A 19450-nucleotide genomic window follows, 5' to 3' on the forward strand; every position below is an offset into this window, starting at 1 on the left:
CTGTCTGTCTCTCTCCCTCCGTCTGTCTGTCTCTCTCCCTCCGTCTGTCTGTCTCTCTCCCTCCGTCTGTCTGTCTGTCTCTCTCCCTCCGTCTGTCTGTCTGTCTCTCTCCCTCCGTCTGTCTGTCTGTCTCTCTCCCTCCGTCTGTCTGTCTGTCTCTCTCCCTCCGTCTGTCTGTCTGTCTCTCTCCCTCCGTCTGTCTGTCTGTCTCTCTCCCTCCGTCTGTCTGTCTGTCTCTCTCCCTCCGTCTGTCTGTCTGTCTCTCTCCCTCCGTCTGTCTGTCTGTCTGTCTCTCTCCCTCCGTCTGTCTGTCTGTCTGTCTCACTCCCTCCGTCTGTCTGTCTCTCTCCCTCTGTCTGTATGTCTGTCTGTATCTCTCCCTCCGTCTGTATGTCTCTCTCCCTCCGTCTGTCTGTCTCTCTCTCCGTCTGTCTGTCTCTCTCCCTCCGTCTGTCTGTCTCTCTCCCGTCTGTCTGACTCTCTCCCTCCGCCTGTCTGACTCTCTCCCTCCGCCTGTCTGACTCTCTCCCTCCGCCTGTCTGACTCTCTCCCTCCGCCTGTCTGACTCTCTCCCTCCGCCTGTCTGACTCTCTCCCTCCGCCTGTCTGACTCTCTCCCTCCGTCTGTCTGACTCTCTCCCTCCGCCTGTCTGACTCTCTCCCTCCGCCTGTCTGACTCTCTCCCTCCGCCTGTCTGACTCTCTCCCTCCGCCTGTCTGACTCTCTCCCTCCGCCTGTCTGACTCTCTCCCTCCGCCTGTCTGACTCTCTCCCTCCGCCTGTCTGACTCTCTCCCTCCGCCTGTCTGACTCTCTCCCTCCGCCTGTCTGACTCTCTCCCTCCGTCTGTCTGACTCTCTCCCTCCGTCTGTCTGACTCTCTCCCTCCGTCTGTCTGACTCTCTCCCTCCGTCTGTCTGACTCTCTCCCTCCGTCTGTCTGACTCTCTCCCTCCGTCTGTCTGTCTCTCTCCCTCCGTCTGTCTCTCTCCCTCCGTCTGTCTCTCTCCCTCCGTCTGTCTCTCTCCCTCCGTCTGTCTGTCTCTCTCCCTCCGTCTGTCTGTCTGTCTGTCTCTCTCCCTCCGTCTGTCTGTCTGTCTCTCTCCCTCCGTCTGTCTGTCTGTCTCTCTCCCTCCGTCTGTCTGTCTCTCTCCCTCCGTCTGTCTGTCTGTCTGTCTCTCTCCCTCCGTCTGTCTGTCTGTCTCTCTCCCTCCGTCTGTCTTGTCTGTCTCTCTCCCTCCGTCTGTCTGTCTGTCTGTCTCTCTCCCTCCGTCTGTCTGTCTGTCTCTCTCCCTCCGTCTGTCTCTCTCCCTCCGTCTGTCTCTCTCCCTCCGTCTGTCTCTCTCCCTCCGTCTGTCTGTCTCTCTCCCTCCGTCTGTCTGTCTGTCTGTCTCTCTCCCTCCGTCTGTCTGTCTGTCTCTCTCCCTCCGTCTGTCTGTCTGTCTCTCTCCCTCCGTCTGTCTGTCTCTCTCCCTCCGTCTGTCTGTCTGTCTGTCTCTCTCCCTCCGTCTGTCTGTCTGTCTCTCTCCCTCCGTCTGTCTGTCTGTCTCTCTCCCTCCGTCTGTCTTGTCTGTCTCTCTCCCTCCGTCTGTCTGTCTGTCTGTCTCTCTCCCTCCGTCTGTCTGTCTGTCTCTCTCCCTCCGTCTGTCTGTCTGTCTCTCTCCCTCCGTCTGTCTTGTCTGTCTCTCTCCCTCCGTCTGTCTGTCTGTCTGTCTCTCTCCCTCCGTCTGTCTGTCTGTCTCTCTCCCTCCGTCTGTCTGTCTGTCTCTCTCCCTCCGTCTGTCTGTCTGTCTGTCTCCCTCCGTCTGTCTGTCTGTCTCTCTCTCTCCCTCCGTCTGTCTGTCTGTCTGTCTCTCTCCCTCCGTCTGTCTGTCTGTCTCTCTCCCTCCGTCTGTATGTCTGTCTCTCTCCCTCCGTCTGTCTGTCTGTCTCTCTCCGTCCGTCTGTCTGTCTCTCTCCCTCCGTCCGTCTGTCTGTCTCTCTCCCTCCGTCCGTCTGTCTGTCTCCCTCCCTCCGTCCGTCTGTCTGTCTCCCTCCCTCCGTCTGTCTGTCTGTCTGTCTCCCTCCCTCCGTCTGTATGTCTGTCTCCCTCCCTCCGTCTGTATGTCTGTCTCCCTCCCTCCGTCTGTATGTCTGTCTCTCTCCCTCCGTCTGTCTGTCTGTCTCTCTCCCTCCGTCTGTCTGTCTGTCTCTCTCCCTCCGTCTGTATGTCTGTCTCTCTCCCTCCGTCCGTCTGTCTGTCTCTCTCCCTCCGTCCGTCTGTCTCTCTCCCTCCGTCCGTCCGTCTGTCTCTCTCCCTCCGTCCGTCCGTCTGTCTCTCTCCCTCCGTCCGTCCGTCTGTCTCTCTCCCTCCCTCCGTCCGTATGTCTGTCTCCCTCCCTCCGTCCGTATGTCTGTCTCCCTCCCTCCGTCCGTCCGTCTGTCTGTCTCCCTCCCTCCGTCCGTCTGTCTGTCTCCCTCCCTCCGTCCGTATGTCTGTCTCCCTCCCTCCGTCCGTATGTCTGTCTCCCTCCCTCCGTCCGTCCGTCTGTCTGTCTCTCTCCCTCCGTCCGTCTGTCTGTCTCTCTCCCTCCGTCCGTCTGTCTGTCTCTCTCCCTCCGTCCGTCTGTCTCTCTCCCTCCGTCCGTCTGTCTGTCTCTCTCCCTCCGTCCGTCTGTCCGTCTCTCTCCCTCCGTCCGTCTGTCCGTCTCTCTCCCTCCGTCCGTCTGTCCGTCTCTCTCCCTCCGTCCGTCTGTCCGTCTCTCTCCCTCCGTCCGTCTGTCCGTCTCTCTCCCTCCGTCTGTCTGTCCGTCTCTCTCCCTCCGTCTGTCTGTCCGTCTCTCTCCCTCCGTCTGTCTGTCCGTCTCTCTCCCTCCGTCTGTCTGTCCGTCTCTCTCCCTCCGTCTGTCTGTCCGTCTCTCTCCCTCCGTCTGTCTGTCCGTCTCTCTCCCTCCGTCTGTCTGTCCGTCTCTCTCCCTCCGTCTGTCTGTCTGTCTCTCTCCCTCCGTCTGTCTGTCTGTCTCTCTCCCTCCGTCTGTCTGTCTGTCTCTCTCCCTCCGTCTGTCTGTCTGTCTCTCTCCCTCCGTCTGTCTGTCTGTCTCTCTCCCTCCGTCTGTCTGTCTGTCTCTCTCCCTCCGTCTGTCTGTCCGTCTCTCTCCCTCCGTCTGTCTGTCTGTCTCTCTCCCTCCGTCTGTCTGTCTGTCTCTCTCCCTCCGTCTGTCTGTCTGTCTCTCTCCCTCCGTCTGTCTGTCTGTCTCTCTCCCTCCGTCTGTCTGTCTGTCTCTCTCCCTCCGTCTGTCTGTCTGTCTCTCTCCCTCCGTCTGTCTGTCTGTCTCTCTCCCTCCGTCTGTCTGTCTGTCTCTCTCCCTCCGTCTGTCTGTCTGTCTCTCTCCCTCCGTCTGTCTGTCTGTCTCTCTCCCTCCGTCCGTCTGTCTGTCTCTCTCCCTCCGTCCGTCTGTCTGTCTCCCTCCCTCCGTCCGTCTGTCTGTCTCCCTCCCTCCGTCCGTCTGTCTGTCTGTCTCCCTCCCTCCGTCTGTATGTCTGTCTCCCTCCCTCCGTCTGTATGTCTGTCTCCCTCCCTCCGTCTGTATGTCTGTCTCTCTCCCTCCGTCTGTCTGTCTGTCTCTCTCCCTCCGTCTGTATGTCTGTCTCTCTCCCTCCGTCTGTATGTCTGTCTCTCTCCCTCCGTCTGTCTGTCTCTCTCCCTCCGTCTGTCTGTCTCTCTCCCTCCGTCTGTCTGTCTGTCTGTCTCTCTCCCTCCGTCTGTCTGTCTGTCTGTCTCTCTCCCTCCGTCTGTCTGTCTGTCTCTCTCCCTCCGTCTGTCTGTCTGTCTGTCTCTCTCCCTCCGTCTGTCTGTCTGTCTGTCTCCCTCCGTCTGTCTGTCTCTCTCCCTCCGTCTGTCTGTCTCCCTCCGTCTGTCTGTCTGTCTCCCTCCGTCTGTCTGTCTGTCTCTCTCCCTCCGTCTGTCTGTCTGTCTCTCTCCCTCCGTCTGTCTGTCTGTCTCTCTCCCTCCGTCTGTATGTCTGTCTCTCTCCCTCCGTCCGTCTGTCTGTCTCTCTCCCTCCGTCCGTCTGTCTCTCTCCCTCCGTCCGTCCGTCTGTCTCTCTCCCTCCGTCCGTCCGTCTGTCTCTCTCCCTCCCTCCCTCCGTCCGTCTGTCTCCCTCCCTCCGTCCGTCTGTCTGTCTCCCTCCCTCCGTCCGTATGTCTGTCTCCCTCCCTCCGTCCGTATGTCTGTCTGTCTCCCTCCCTCCGTCCGTCCGTCTGTCTGTCTCTCTCCCTCCGTCCGTCTGTCTGTCTCTCTCCCTCCGTCCGTCTGTCTGTCTCTCTCCCTCCGTCCGTCTGTCTGTCTCTCTCCCTCCGTCCGTCTGTCCGTCTCTCTCCCTCCGTCCGTCTGTCCGTCTCTCTCCCTCCGTCCGTCTGTCCGTCTCTCTCCCTCCGTCCGTCTGTCCGTCTCTCTCCCTCCGTCCGTCTGTCCGTCTCTCTCCCTCCGTCCGTCTGTCCGTCTCTCTCCCTCCGTCCGTCTGTCCGTCTCTCTCCCTCCGTCCGTCTGTCCGTCTCTCTCCCTCCGTCTGTCTGTCCGTCTCTCTCCCTCCGTCTGTCTGTCCGTCTCTCTCCCTCCGTCTGTCTGTCCGTCTCTCTCCCTCCGTCTGTCTGTCCGTCTCTCTCCCTCCGTCTGTCTGTCCGTCTCTCTCCCTCCGTCTGTCTGTCTGTCTCTCTCCCTCCGTCTGTCTGTCTGTCTCTCTCCCTCCGTCTGTCTGTCTGTCTCTCTCCCTCCGTCTGTCTGTCTGTCTCTCTCCCTCCGTCTGTCTGTCTGTCTCTCTCCCTCCGTCTGTCTGTCTGTCTCTCTCCCTCCGTCTGTCTGTCTGTCTCTCTCCCTCCGTCTGTCTGTCTGTCTCTCTCCCTCCGTCTGTCTGTCTCTCTCCCTCCGTCTGTCTGTCTCTCTCCCTCCGTCTGTCTGTCTCTCTCCCTCCGTCTGTCTGTCTCTCTCCCTCCGTCTGTCTGTCTCTCTCCCTCCGTCTGTCTGTCTCTCTCCCTCCGTCTGTCTGTCTCTCTCCCTCCGTCTGTCTGTCTCTCTCCCTCCGTCTGTCTGTCTCTCTCCCTCCGTCTGTCTGTCTCTCTCCCTCCGTCTGTCTGTCTCTCTCCCTCCGTCTGTCTGTCTCTCTCCCTCCGTCTGTCTGTCTCTCTCCCTCCGTCTGTCTGTCTCTCTCCCTCCGTCTGTCTGTCTCTCTCCCTCCGTCTGTCTGTCTCTCTCCCTCCGTCTGTCTGTCTCTCTCCCTCCGTCTGTCTGTCTCTCTCCCTCCGTCTGTCTGTCTCTCTCCCTCCGTCTGTCTCTCTCCCTCCGTCTGTCTCTCTCCCTCCGTCTGTCTCTCTCCCTCCGTCTGTCTCTCTCCCTCCGTCTGTCTCTCTCCCTCCGTCTGTCTCTCTCCCTCCGTCTGTCTCTCTCCCTCCGTCTGTCTCCCTCCCTCCGTCTGTCTCCCTCCCTCCGTCTGTCTCCCTCCCTCCCTCCGTCTGTCTCCCTCCCTCCGTCTGTCTCTCTCCCTCTGTCTGTCTCTCTCCCTCTGTCTGTCTCTCTCCCTCTGTCTGTCTCTCTCCCTCTGTCTGTCTCTCTCCCTCTGTCTGTCTCTCTCCCTCTGTCTGTCTCTCTCCCTCTGTCTGTCTCTCTCCCTCTGTCTGTCTCTCTCCCTCTGTCTGTCTCTCTCCCTCTGTCTGTCTCTCTCCCTCTGTCTCTGCATGAGTGGTTCTGTTCTCCAGAGGGATGGAGAGAGGGATGGAGTGAGGCTCCTGGCTCAGACACATCCAGCAGCAGTAATGGGGGTGAGGCTGTGGATGAGTCTGTGGACAAGTCTTGGGGTGAGGCTGTGGCATGTGTGAGATGATCAGTAATTAGAGTCTTATCATGTTCCAGTATGATAGACAAATTAACCTCTCTAATATTACACACACACACCCACAGAAAGAGAGAGAAACAGAGACAGATACAGAGAGAGACAGGGAAGAGATAGGGAGGGGAAGAGATAGGGAGGGGAAGAGATAGGGAGGGGAAGAGATAGGGAGGGGAAGAGATAGGGAGGGGAAGAGATAGGGAGGGGAGGAGATAGGGAGGGGGAGAGATAGGGAGGGGGAGAGATAGGGAGGGGAGGAGATAGGGAGGGGGAGAGATAGGGAGGGGAAGAGATAGGGAGGGGAAGAGATAGGGAGGGGGAGAGATAGGGAGGGGGAGAGATAGGGAGGGGGAGAGATAGGGAGGGGGAGAGATAGGGAGGGGGAGAGATAGGGAGGGGGAGAGATAGGGAGGGGGAGAGATAGGGAGGGGGAGAGATAGGGAGGGGGAGAGATAGGGAGGGGGAGAGATAGGGAGGGGAAGAGATAGGGAGGGGGAGAGATAGGGAGGGGAAGAGATAGGGAGGGGAAGAGATAGGGAGGGGAGGAGATAGGGAGGGGGAGAGATAGGGAGGGGAAGAGATAGGGAGGGGGAGAGATAGGGAGGGGGAGAGATAGGGAGGGGGAGAGATAGGGAGGGGGAGAGATAGGGAGGGGGAGAGATAGGGAGGGGAAGAGATAGGGAGGGGGAGAGCAGTATTTAATTAATAAATCTGGATGGATCCCTGGTTCCTTCTCATGTCGGTGTATTTAATTGGTGTGTTAATTATGTGTTCAGTCCCCGACGGGTATAAATACACACAACCTAATTATAGCCATCACTAAAACATCTGTGTCATCTTGGCTTTCCATAGTGCTTTTAGTCCCGACGTGTGGGTATGTACAGTATGTGTGTACGTGGGAACAAGTTCAGCTATGAGTATGTGTGTGTTTAACTGTATATTATCCAGCATGGGGGGGGGTTGTAAATGAGGCAGCCCCTGGTCCTGAGTGTGCTGGTCCTGAGTGTGCTGGTCCTGAGTGTACTGGTCGTGAGTGTGCTGGTCGTGAGTGTGCTGGTCCTGAGTGTACTGGTCGTGAGTGTGCTGGTCCTGAGTGTGCTGGTCCTGAGTGTGCTGGTCCTGAGTGTGCTGGTCCTGAGTGTGCTGGTCCTGAGTGTGCTGGTCCTGAGTGTGCTGGTCCTGAGTGTACTGGTCCTGAGTGTACTGGTCCTGAGTGTGCTGGTCCTGAGTGTACTGGTCGTGAGTGTGCTGGTCCTGAGTGTACTGGTCCTGAGTGTGCTGGTCCTGAGTGTACTGGTCGTGAGTGTGCTGGTCCTGAGTGTGCTGGTCCTGAGTGTGCTGGTCCTGAGTGTGCTGGTCCTGAGTGTGCTGGTCCTGAGTGTGCTGGTCCTGAGTGTGCTGGTCCTGAGTGTGCTGGTCCTGAGTGTACTGGTCCTGAGTGTGCTGGTCCTGAGTGTGCTGGTCCTGAGTGTACTGGTCCTGAGTGTGCTGGTCCTGAGTGTGCTGGTCCTGAGTGTGCTGGTCCTGAGTGTGCTGGTCCTGAGTGTGCTGGTCCTGAGTGTGCTGGTCCTGAGTGTACTGGTCCTGAGTGTGCTGGTCCTGAGTGTGCTGGTCCTGAGTGTACTGGTCCTGAGTGTGCTGGTCCTGAGTGTGCTGGTCCTGAGTGTACTGGTCCTGAGTGTGCTGCTGTTAACATGGAGTAGCTGGTAAAGCTGTTTCCAGAGTACAGGGGAGCAGTGAGAGGGCAGCATCTCTCTGTAGACTGGAGAGTAGAAGCACGCTAGTGTTCTTTATGAGCACACAGAGAGTAGAAGCACGCTAGTGTTCTTTATGAGCACACAGAGAGTAGAAGCACGCTAGTGTTCTTTATGAGCACACAGAGAGTAGAGGCACGCTAGTGTTCTTTATGAGCACACAGAGAGTAGAAGCACGCTAGTGTTCTTTATGAGCACACAGAGAGTAGAAGCACACTAGTGTTCTTTATGAGCACACAGAGAGTAGAGGCACGCTAGTGTTCTTTATGAGCACACAGAGAGTAGAAGCACGCTAGTGTTCTTTATGAGCACACAGAGAGTAGAAGCACACTAGTGTTCTTTATGAGCACACAGAGAGTAGAGGCACGCTAGTGTTCTTTATGAGCACACAGAGAGTAGAGGCACACTAGTGTTCTTTATAAGCACACAGAGAGTAGAAGCACGCTAGTGTTCTTTATGAGCACACAGAGAGTAGAAACACGCTAGTGTTCTTTGAGCACACAGAGAGTAGAAGCACGCTAGTGTTCCTTATGAGCACACAGAGAGTAGAGGCACGCTAGTGTTCCTTATGAGCACACAGAGAGTAGAGGCACGCTAGTGTTCCTTATGAGCACACAGAGTGTAGAGGCACGCTAGTGTTCTTTATGAGCACACAGAGTAGAAGCACACTAGTGTTCTTTATGAGCACACAGAGAGTAGAAGCACACTAGTGTTCTTTATGAGCACACAGAGAGTAGAGGCACACTAGTGTTCTTTATGAGCACAGAGAGTAGAAGCACACTAGTGTTCTTTATGAGCACACAGAGAGTAGAAGCATGCTAGTGTTCTTTATGAGCAGAGAGAGTAGAAACACGCTAGTGTTCTTTATGAGCACACAGAGAGTAGAGGCACGCTAGTGTTCTTTATGAGCACACAGAGAGTAGAAGCACGCTAGTGTTCTTTATGAGCAGAGAGAGTAGAAACACGCTAGTGTTCTTTATGAGCACACAGAGAGTAGAAGCACGCTAGTGTTCCTTATGAGCACACAGAGAGTAGAGGCACGCTAGTGTTCCTTATGAGCACACAGAGAGTAGAGGCACGCTAGTGTTCTTTATGAGCACACAGAGAGTAGAGGCACGCTAGTGTTCTTTATGAGCACACAGAGAGTAGAGGCACGCTAGTGTTCTTTATGAGCACACAGAGAGTAGAGGCACGCTAGTGTTCTTTATGAGCACACAGAGAGTAGAAGCACGCTAGTGTTCTTTATGAGCAGAGAGAGTAGAAACACGCTAGTGTTCTTTATGAGCACACAGAGAGTAGAAGCACGCTAGTGTTCCTTATGAGCACACAGAGAGTAGAGGCACGCTAGTGTTCTTTATGAGCACACAGAGAGTAGAGGCACGCTAGTGTTCTTTATGAGCACACAGAGAGTAGAAGCACACTAGTGTTCTTTATGAGCACACAGAGAGTAGAAGCACACTAGTGTTCTTTATGAGCACACAGAGAGTAGAGGCACACTAGTGTTCTTTATGAGCACAGAGAGTAGAAGCACACTAGTGTTCTTTATGAGCACACAGAGTAGAAGCATGCTAGTGTTCTTTATGAGCAGAGAGAGTAGAAACACGCTAGTGTTCTTTATGAGCACACAGAGAGTAGAGGCACGCTAGTGTTCTTTATGAGCACACAGAGAGTAGAAGCACGCTAGTGTTCTTTATGAGCAGAGAGAGTAGAAACACGCTAGTGTTCTTTATGAGCACACAGAGAGTAGAAGCACACTAGTGTTCTTTATGAGCACAGAGAGTAGAAGCACACTAGTGTTCTTTATGAGCACAGAGAGTAGAAGCACACTAGTGTTCTTTATGAGCACACAGAGAGTAGAAGCACACTAGTGTTCTTTATGAGCACACAGAGAGTAGAAGCACGCTAGTGTTCTTTATGAGCAGAGAGAGTAGAAACACGCTAGTGTTCTTTATGAGCACACAGAGAGTAGAAGCACACTAGTGTTCTTTATGAGCACACAGAGAGTAGAAGCACGCTAGTGTTCTTTATGAGCAGAGAGAGTAGAAACACGCTAGTGTTCTTTATGAGCACACAGAGAGTAGAAGCACACTAGTGTTCTTTATGAGCACAGAGAGTAGAAACATGCTAGTGTTCTTTATGAGCAGAGAGAGTAGAAACACGCTAGTGTTCTTTATGAGCACACAGAGAGTAGAAGCACACTAGTGTTCTTTATGAGCACAGAGAGTAGAAGCACACTAGTGTTTTTTATGAGCACACAGAGAGTAGAGGCACACTAGTGTTCTTTATGAGCACACAGAGAGTAGAGGCACGCTAGTGTTCTTTATGAGCACACAGAGAGTAGAAGCACACTAGTGTTCTTTATGAGCACAGAGAGTAGAAGCACACTAGTGTTCTTTATGAGCACACAGAGAGTAGAGGCACACTAGTGTTCTTTATGAGCACACAGAGAGTAGAGGCACACTAGTGTTCTTTATGAGCACACAGAGAGTAGAAGCACACTAGTGTTCTTTATGAGCACACAGAGAGTAGAGGCACGCTAGTGTTCTTTATGAGCACACAGAGAGTAGAAGCACACTAGTGTTCTTTATGAGCACAGAGAGTAGAAACACGCTAGTGTTCTTTATGAGCACACAGAGAGTAGAAGCACACTAGTGTTCTTTATGAGCACTGAGAGTAGAAGCACACTAGTGTTCTTTATGAGCACACAGAGAGTAGAAGCACACTATTGTTCTTTATGAGCACAGAGAGTAGAAGCACGCTAGTGTTCTTTATGAGCACACAGAGAATAGAAGCACGCTAGTGTTCTTTATGAGCACACAGAGAGTAGAAGCTCACTAGTGTTCTTTATGAGCACAGAGAGTAGAAGCACACTAGTGTTCTTTATGAGCACACAGAGTAGAGGCACGCTAGTGTTCTTTATGAGCACACAGAGAGTAGAAGCACGCTAGTGTTCTTTATGAGCACACAGAGAGTAGAAGCACGCTAGTGTTCCTTATGAGCACACAGAGAGTAGAGGCACGCTAGTGTTCTTTATGAGCACACAGAGAGTAGAAGCACACTAGTGTTCTTTATGAGCACAGAGAGTAGAAGCACACTAGTGTTCTTTATGAGCACACAGAGTAGAGGCACGCTAGTGTTCTTTATGAGCACACAGAGAGTAGAAGCACGCTAGTGTTCTTTATGAGCACACAGAGAGTAGAAGCACGCTAGTGTTCCTTATGAGCACACAGAGAGTAGAGGCACGCTAGTGTTCCTTATGAGCACACAGAGAGTAGAGGCACGCTAGTGTTCTTTGAGCACACAGAGAGTAGAAGCACACTAGTGTTCCTTATGAGCACACAGAGAGTAGAGGCACGCTAGTGTTCCTTATGAGCACACAGAGAGTAGAGGCACGCTAGTGTTCCTTATGGACTGGGGACAGTCATACACAGACCTAGTTGTGTCCCGCAGAATAAATATTGTGGATCTTAATGTTTTTCCTCATAATCATGGACTATCGGACCACCATTTTATTACGTTTGCAAACGCAACAAATAATCTGCTCAGACCCCAACCAAGGATCATCAAAAGCCGTGCTATAAATTCTCAGACAACCCAAACATTCCTAGATGCCCTTCCAGACTCCCTCCACCTATTTCCAAATACCTGAAGGTACCACGTTCATCTATACAAACAATAGTACGCACGTATAAACACCATGGGAGCACGAACCCATCATACTGCTCAGGAAGGAAACGCGTTCTGTCTCCTAGAGATGAAACAGGTACAAAAGTATCTATATCCAAAGTAAAATGAGTCCTATATCGACATAACCTGAAAGGCCGCTCAGCAAGGAAGAAGCCACTGCTCCAAACCCGCCATAAAAAAAGCCAGACTACGGTTTGCAACTGCACATGGGGACAAAGATCGTACTTTTCAGAAAAATGTCCTCTGGTCTGATGAAACAAAAATAGAACTGTTTGGCCATAATGACCATCGTTATGTTTGGAGGAAAAAGGGGGAGGCCTGCAAGCTGAAGAACACCATCCAAACCGTGAAGCACGGGGGTGGCAGCATCATGTTGTGGGGGTGCGTTGCTGCAGGAGGAACTGGTGCACTTCACAAAATAGATGGCATCATGAGGAAAAAACATTATGTGGATATATTGAAGCAACATCTCAAGGCATCAGTCAGGAAGTTAAAGCTTGGTCGCAAATGAGTCTTCCAAATGAACAATGACCCCAAGCATACTTGGCCTACAGACCTGACTCAGTTACACCAGCTCTGTCAGGGGAATGGGACAAAATTCACCCAACTTATTGTGGGAAGCTTGTGGAAGGCTACCCGAAACGTTTGACCCATGTTAAACAATTTAAAGGCAATGCAACCAAATACTAATTGAGTGTATGTAAACTTCTGACCCACTGGGAATGTGATGAAATAAATAAAAGCTGAAATAAATAATTCTCTCTACTATTATTCTGACATTTCACATTCTTAAAATAAAGTGGTGATCCTAACTGACCTAAGACAGGGAATTTTTACTAGGATTAAATGTCAGGAATTGTGAAAAACTGAGTTTAAATGTATTTGGCTAAAATGTATGTAAACTTCTGACTTCAACTGTAACTGAGGAACTTAATTTAACCTTGTGTAATACTCTAGATGCAGTTGCACCCCTAAAAACAAAAACAATTTGTCACAAGAAACTAGCTCCCTGGTATACAGAAAATACCCAAGCCCTGAAGCAAGCTTCCAGAAAATTGGAATGGAGATGGCGCTACACCAAACTGGAAGTCTTCCGACTAGCTTGGAAAGACAGTACCGTGCAGTATCGAAGAGCCCTCACTGCTGCTCCATCATCTGATTTTTACAACTTCATTGAGGAGAATAAGAACAATCCTAAATGTATTTTTGATACTGTCGAAAAGCATAATTCGCCAAGAGAGGATGGCTTTCACTTTAGCTGTGATAAATTCATGAACTTCTTTGACGAAAAGATCATGATCATTCGACAGCAAATTACGGACTCCTTTTTAAATCTGAGTATTTCCCCAAAGCTCAGTTGTCCTGAGACTGCACAACACTGCCAGGACCTAGGATCAAGGGAGACACTCAAGTGTTTTAGTACTATATCTCTTGACACATTGATAAAAGTAGTCATGTCCTCTAAACGTTCAAGCTGCATACTGGACCCTATTGCAACTAAACTACTGAAAGAGCTGCTCCTGTGCGTGGCCCTCCTATGTTGAACATAATAAACGGCTCCCTATCCACCGGATGTGTACCAAACTGACTAAAAGTGGCAGTAATAAAGCCTTTCTTGAAAAAGCCAAACTTTTTATTCTGATATTCTGTTGGATCTGACAATAATCTTGATGGTTGTACAGTTGTCTCAAATCAAACTAAAAAGGACCTCGGCATTACTCTGGACCCTGATCTCTCTTTTGACGAACATATCAAGACTGTTTCAAGGACAGCTTTTTTCCATCTACGTAACATTGCAAAAATCAGAAACTTTGTCCAAAAATTATGCTCAAAAATTAATCCATGCTTTTGTCACTTCTAGATTAGACTACTGCAATGCTCTACTTTTCGGTTACCCGGATAAAGCACTAAATAAAATTCAGTTAGTGCTAAACACGGCTGCTAGTATCTTGACTAGAACCTAAACATTTGATCATATTACTCCAGTGCTAGCCTCTCTACACTGGCTTCCTGTTGAGGCTAGGGCTGATTTCAAGGTTTTACTGTTAACCTATAAAGCATTACATGGGCTTGCTCCTACCTATCTTCCGATTTGGTCCTGCCGTACATACCTACACGTACGCTACGGTCACAAGACGCAGGCCTTCTAATTGTCCCTAGAATTTCTAAGCAAACAGCTGGAGGCAGGGCTTTCTCCTATAGAACTCCATTTTTATGGAATGGTCTGCCTACCCATGTGAGAGATGCAGACTCGGTCCCGACCTTTAAGTCTTTATTGAAGACTCATCTCCTCAGTAGATCCTATGATTGAGTGTAGTCTGGCCCAGGGGTGTGAAGGTGAACGGAAAGTCACTGGAGCGACGAACCACCCTTTCTGTCTCTGCCTGGCCGGTTCCCCTCTCTCCACTGGGATTCTCTGCCTCTAACCCTATTACAGGGGCTGAGTCACTGGCTTCCTGGTGCTCTTCCATGCCGTCCCTAGGAGGGGTGCATCACTTGAGGTGGTTTAATCTCTGACGTGATCTTCCTGTCCGGGTTTGTGGCCCCCTCGGGTTCGTGCCGTGTGGGAAATCTTTGTGGGCTATACACGGCCTTGTCTCAAGGTAGTAGGTTGGTAGTTGAAGATATCCCTCTAGTGGTGTGGGGGCTGTGCTTTTGCAAAGTGGGTGGGGTTATATCCTGCCTGGTTGGCCCTTATCTGGTGTCCTGTGTGAATTTAAGTATGCTCCCTCTAATTCCCTCTCTCTCTCTCTCTCTCTCTTTCTTTTCACTATGAGGACCTGAGCCCTAGGACCATGCCTCAGGACTACCTGACCTGATGACTCCTTGCTGTCCCCAGTCCACCTGGTCGTGCTGCTGCTCCAGTTTCAACTGTTCTGCCTGCGGCTATGGAACCCTGACCTGTTCACCAGACGTGCCACCTTGTCCCCCGGATCTGCTGTTTTAAACTCTCTTTCTCTACCACACCTGCTGTCTCTAACTCTGAATGATCGGCTATGAAAAGCCAACTGACATTTACTCCTGAGGTGCTGACCTGTTGCACCCTCTACAACCACGGTAATTATTATTATCTGACCCTGCTGGTCATCTATGAACGTTTGAACATCTTGGCCATGTACTGTTATAATCTCCATCCGGCAGAGCCAGAAGAGGACTGGCCTCCCCTCATAGCCTGGTTCCTCTCTAGGTTTCTTCCTACGCAAGTTCCTGCCTTTCTAGGGAGTTTTTCCTAGCCACCGTGCTTCTACATCTGCATTGCTTGCTGTTTGGGGTTTTAGGCTGGGTTTCTGTAGAGCACTTTGTGACATCGGCTAATGTAAAAAGGGCTTCATAAATACATTTGATTGATTGATTGATTGAGCTGTAGAATGTCATTAAACGGAGGCACGGGGATGACTCCAGGGAACTGTAGTTTACATAGCGTTGAATGCTTTATTTCCTAGGGGGATGTCGTTTTTAAAGAGCTGGGGTACCTGGGGGATGTAGTTTATAAAGTGACGGGGTTCATGGATGATGTAGTTTATAAAATGATGGGGGGTACCTGGGGGATGTAGTTTATAAACTGCTGGGGTTCCTAGAGGATGTAGTTTATAAGGTGCTGGGGTACCTGGAGGATGTAGTTTCTAAGGTTATGGGGTTCCTGTGGGATGTAGTTTATAAAGTGCTGGGGTTCATGGAGGATGTAGTTTATAAGAGGCTGGGGTACCTGGGGGATGTAGTTTATAAAGTGCTGGGGTACATGGAGGATGTAGTTTATAAAGTGCTGGGGTACCTGGGGGATGTAGTTTATAAAGTGCTGGGGTACCTGGGGGATGTAGTTTATAAAGTACTGGGGTACCTGGAGGATGAGGTTTATAAAGTGCTGGGGTACCTGGGGGATGTAGTTTATAAAGTGCTGGTACACCTGGAGGATGTAGTTTATAAAGTACTGGGGTACCTGGAGGATGAGGTTTATAAAGTGCTGGGGTACCTGTGGGATGTAGTTTATAAAGTGTTGGGGTACCTGTGGGGTGTAGTTTATAAAGTGCTGGGGTACCTGGAGGATGTAGTTTACAAAGTGCTGGGGTACCTGTGGGATGTAATTCATAAAGTGCTGGGGTACCTGTGGGATGTAATTCATAAAGTGCTGGGGTACCTGTGGGATGTAGTTTATAAAGTGCTGGGGTACCTGGAGGATGTAGTTTATAAAGTGCTGGGGTACCTGTGGGGTGTAGTTTATAAAGTGCTGGGGTACCTGTGGGATGTAGTTTATAAAGTGTTGGGGTACCTGGAGGATGTAATTCATAAAGTGCTGGGGTACCTGGGGGATGTAGTTTACAAAGTGCTGGGGTACCTGGGGGATGTAGTTTACAAAGTGCTGGGGTACCTGTGGGATGTAGTTTACAAAGTGCTGGGGTACCTGGGGGATGTAGTTTACAAAGTGCTGGGGTACCTGGGGGATGTAGTTTACAAAGTGCTGGGGTACCTGAAGGATGAGGTTTATAAGCTGCTGGGTTATTCGTTTAGCAGACACTCTTATCCAGAGTGTCTTGAGTGCCTTGTTCAAGGGCACATCGACATATTTTTCACAGTCAGCTCGAGGATTCGAACCAGCGTCCTTTCGGTTACTGGCCCAAAGCTCTTAACCGCTGGGCTACCACAACTAATTTATAACCACTAGTGTAGTTGATGAAGTGATAGGGTACCTGGGGGATGCAGTATATAAGAATATGGGGGTACCTGGGGGATGTAGTTTATAAGAAGCTGGGGGTACCTGGGGGATGTAGTTTATAAGAAGCTGGAGGTACCTGGGGGATGTAGTTTGTAAAGGGTACCTGGGGGATGTATGTTATAAGAAGCTGGGGGTACCCGGGGGATGTATGCTATAAGAAGCTGGGGGTACCCGGGGGATGTAGTTTATAAGAAGCTGGGGGTACCTGGGGGATGTAGTTTATAAGAAGATGGGGGTACCTGGGGGATGTAGTTTATAAGAAGCTGGGGGTACCTGGGGGATGTAGTTTTTAAGAAGCTGGGGGTGCCTGGGGGATGTAGTTTTTAAGAAGCTGGGGGTGCCTGGGGGATGTAGTTTATAAGAAGCTGGGGGGTACCTGGGGGATGTAGTTTATAAGAAGCTGGGGGGTACCTGGGGGATGTAGTTTATAAGAAGCTGGGGTTACCCGGGGGATGTAGTTTATAAGAAGCTGGGGTTACCCGGGGGATGTAGTTTATAAGAAGCTAGGGTACCTGGGGGATGTAGTTACGTCTCTCCTGGCAGACAGCGTGGAACCATGCGAGGCAGAAGAGGGACTGGGCTCTGGACAGCAGACCACCTTTACTGATCTGCTCTGGGCTCCACGTCTCATAGGTCCTCAACAAGTTCTTCTTTAGACCAGGAGGAGCCTGAGGGAGAGAGAAAGAGAACAAGGGCAATCCTGAGGGCATGAATGTTGCTGGGAGGGTGGACAGGGATGGCAGTAGGGGCTGGGATCCAGGCTTTACCATGTGTTGCTGGGAGGGTGGACAGGGATGGCAGTAGGGGCTGGGATCCAGACTTTACCATGTGGTGCTGGGAGGGTCGACAGGGATGGCAGTAGGGGCTGGGATCCAGGCTTTACCATATGGTGCTGGGAGGGTGGACAGGGATGGCAGTAGGGGCTGGGATCCAGGCTTTACCATATGGTGCTGGGAGGGTGGACAGGGATGGCAGTAGGGGCTGGGATCCAGGCTTTACCATGTGGTGCTGGGAGGGTGGACAGGGATGCCAGTAGGGGCTGGGATCCAGACTTTACCATATGGTGCTGGGAGGGTCGACAGGGATGGCAGTAGGGGCTGGGATCCAGGCTTTACCATGTGGTGCTGGGAGGGTGGACAGGGATGGCAGTAGGGGCTGGGATCCAGGCTTTACCATATGGTGCTGGGAGGGTCGACAGGGATGGCAGTACGGGCTGGGATCCAGGCTTTACCATGTGCTGCTGGGAGGGTGGACAGGGATGCCAGTAGGGGCTGGGCTCCAGGCTTTAACTGTTAAAAGCTCATCTGAGGGAAGGAGAGATCAAGTGTGCTCCACTTCTCAACAGGGCCTGTGTGTCCCTGTGAGTGTGTGTCCCTTAACGTCGGGCTGTCAAACAGCACAGCTGGTCATTTGAGAACGTAAGCCCTATAGCCTGGCCTAGCTTGACTAACAGACCTCTCTTGGCTCTGCATACACTCAGCCCAATAACACGCCTCAGTAACACGTCTCAGACAGATAACACTCCTGGGGCTACAAGTTTTACACCACACACACACACACACACCCTGGGCTACATGTCTTACTCAAACACGGCTCGCAACATACCGTATTACCATGGACAGGGTCTGTGTGTCTGTGCGTGTGTTTCTGTACATATATAGTGTTTGTACCTCGTAGGTGATCTTGAGGCTGGACTGCAGCAGGATGAGGGGGAACTTGGGATGGACCTCAGCAGTAAGCCAGAGACGGAAGCCTGCCTTAGGTTGCAGAACATTCAGCTCCTACAGGAGAGATAAGAGACAACCACAACCTGTACAACACAATCTGCAATATCTGGAATCCAGTGGCGTGCAACATCACTCTAATAATGTGGCTAAGAACATCCCAAACATTTGAGGATTCACACTAGAGGTCGACCAATTATGATTTTTCAACGCTGATACCGATACCGATTATTGGAGGACCAACGCAAGCCGATACCGATTATTGGAGGACCAACGCAAGCCGATACCGATTATTGGAGGACCAACACAAGCCGATACCGATTATTGGAGGACCAACACAAGCCGTAACCGATTATTGGAGGACCAACACAAGCCGATACCGATTATTGGAGGACCAACACAAGCCGTAACCGATTATTGGAGGACCAACACAAGCCGATACCGATTATTGGAGGACCAACACAAGCCGATACCGATTATTGGAGGACCAACACAAGCCGATACCGATTATTGGAGGACCAACACAAGCCGATACCGATTATTGGAGGACCAACACAAGCCGAAAGCGATTATTGGAGGACCAACGCAAGCCGATACCGATTATTGGAGGACCAACACAAGCCGATACCGATTATTGGAGGACCAACACAAGCCGATGCCGATTATTGGAGGACCAACACAAGCCGATGCCGATTAATTGGCCGATTTTTAATTTTTATTTGTAATAATGACAATTACAACAATACTGAATGAACACTTGTTTTAATTTAATATAATACATCAATAAAATCTATTTAGCCTCAAATAAATAATGAAACATGTTCAATTTGGTTTAAATAATCCAAAAACAAAGTGTTGGAGAAGAAAGTAAATGTGCAATATGTGCCATGTAAAAAAGCTAACATTTAAGTTCCTTGCTCAGAACATGAGAACATATGAAAGCTGGTGGTTCCTTTTAACATGAGTCTTCAATATTCCCAGGTAAGAAGTTTTAGGTTGTAGTTATTATAGGAATTATAGGACTATTTCTCTCTATACCATTTGTATTTCATATACCTTTGACTATTGGATGTTCTTATAGGCACATTAGTATTGCCAGTGTAACAGTATAGCTTCCGTCCCTCTCCTCGCCCCGAACCAGGAACACATCGACAACAGCCACCCTCGAAGCATCGTTACCCATCGCTCCACAAAAGCAGCAGAGCAAGGGGAACAACTACTCCAAGTCTCAGAGTGAGTGACGTCACTGATTGAAACGATATTGGCGGCGCACCCCGCTAACTAGCTAGCCATTTCACATCGGTTATACCAGCCTAATGTCAGGAGTTGATAGGCTTAAAGTCATAAACAGCTCAATGCTTGAAGCACAGCTAAGAGCTGCTGTCAAACGCACAAAAGTGCTGTTTGAATGAATTCTTACGAGTCTGCTGCTGCCTACCACCGCTCAGTCACACTGCTGTATCAAATATCAAATCATAGACTTAAATATAACATAATAACACACAGAAATACAAGCCTTTGGTCATTAAAATGGTCGAATCCGGAAACTATTATTTCGAAAAAAAAACGTTTATTCTTTCAGTGAAATACGGAACCGTTGCCTGCCATTGCCTGCTAACCTGGATTTATTTTAGCTAAATATGCAGGTTTAAAAATATATACTTCCGTGTATTGATTTTAAGAAAGGCATTGATGTTTATGGTGGGGTACAGTCGTGC

At 50.6% G+C, this 19450-nt stretch overlaps 1 protein-coding gene across 1 annotated transcript in view; it reads right to left on the minus strand.

Annotated features, from left to right (window-relative positions):
* The window catches only part of LOC129832520 (cytoplasmic dynein 2 heavy chain 1-like), an 88212-nt gene extending 71028 nt beyond the window's left edge, over window positions 1-17184 (minus strand). The window contains exons 1-5 of the mRNA XM_055896640.1: window positions 17066-17184; window positions 16834-16885; window positions 16521-16676; window positions 15004-15762; window positions 14771-14920 (exon numbers count right to left, since the gene is read on the minus strand). Of these exons, the coding sequence (XP_055752615.1) occupies window positions 14771-14920; window positions 15004-15762; window positions 16521-16676; window positions 16834-16885; window positions 17066-17184 (1236 nt within the window). The remainder of the gene's footprint in view (window positions 1-14770; window positions 14921-15003; window positions 15763-16520; window positions 16677-16833; window positions 16886-17065) is intronic.
* Between the last annotated feature and the right edge of the window lie 2266 nt (window positions 17185-19450).

Source organism: Salvelinus fontinalis, chromosome 33, assembly GCF_029448725.1.
Source record: "Salvelinus fontinalis isolate EN_2023a chromosome 33, ASM2944872v1, whole genome shotgun sequence".
Lineage (NCBI taxonomy): Eukaryota > Metazoa > Chordata > Actinopteri > Salmoniformes > Salmonidae > Salvelinus > Salvelinus fontinalis.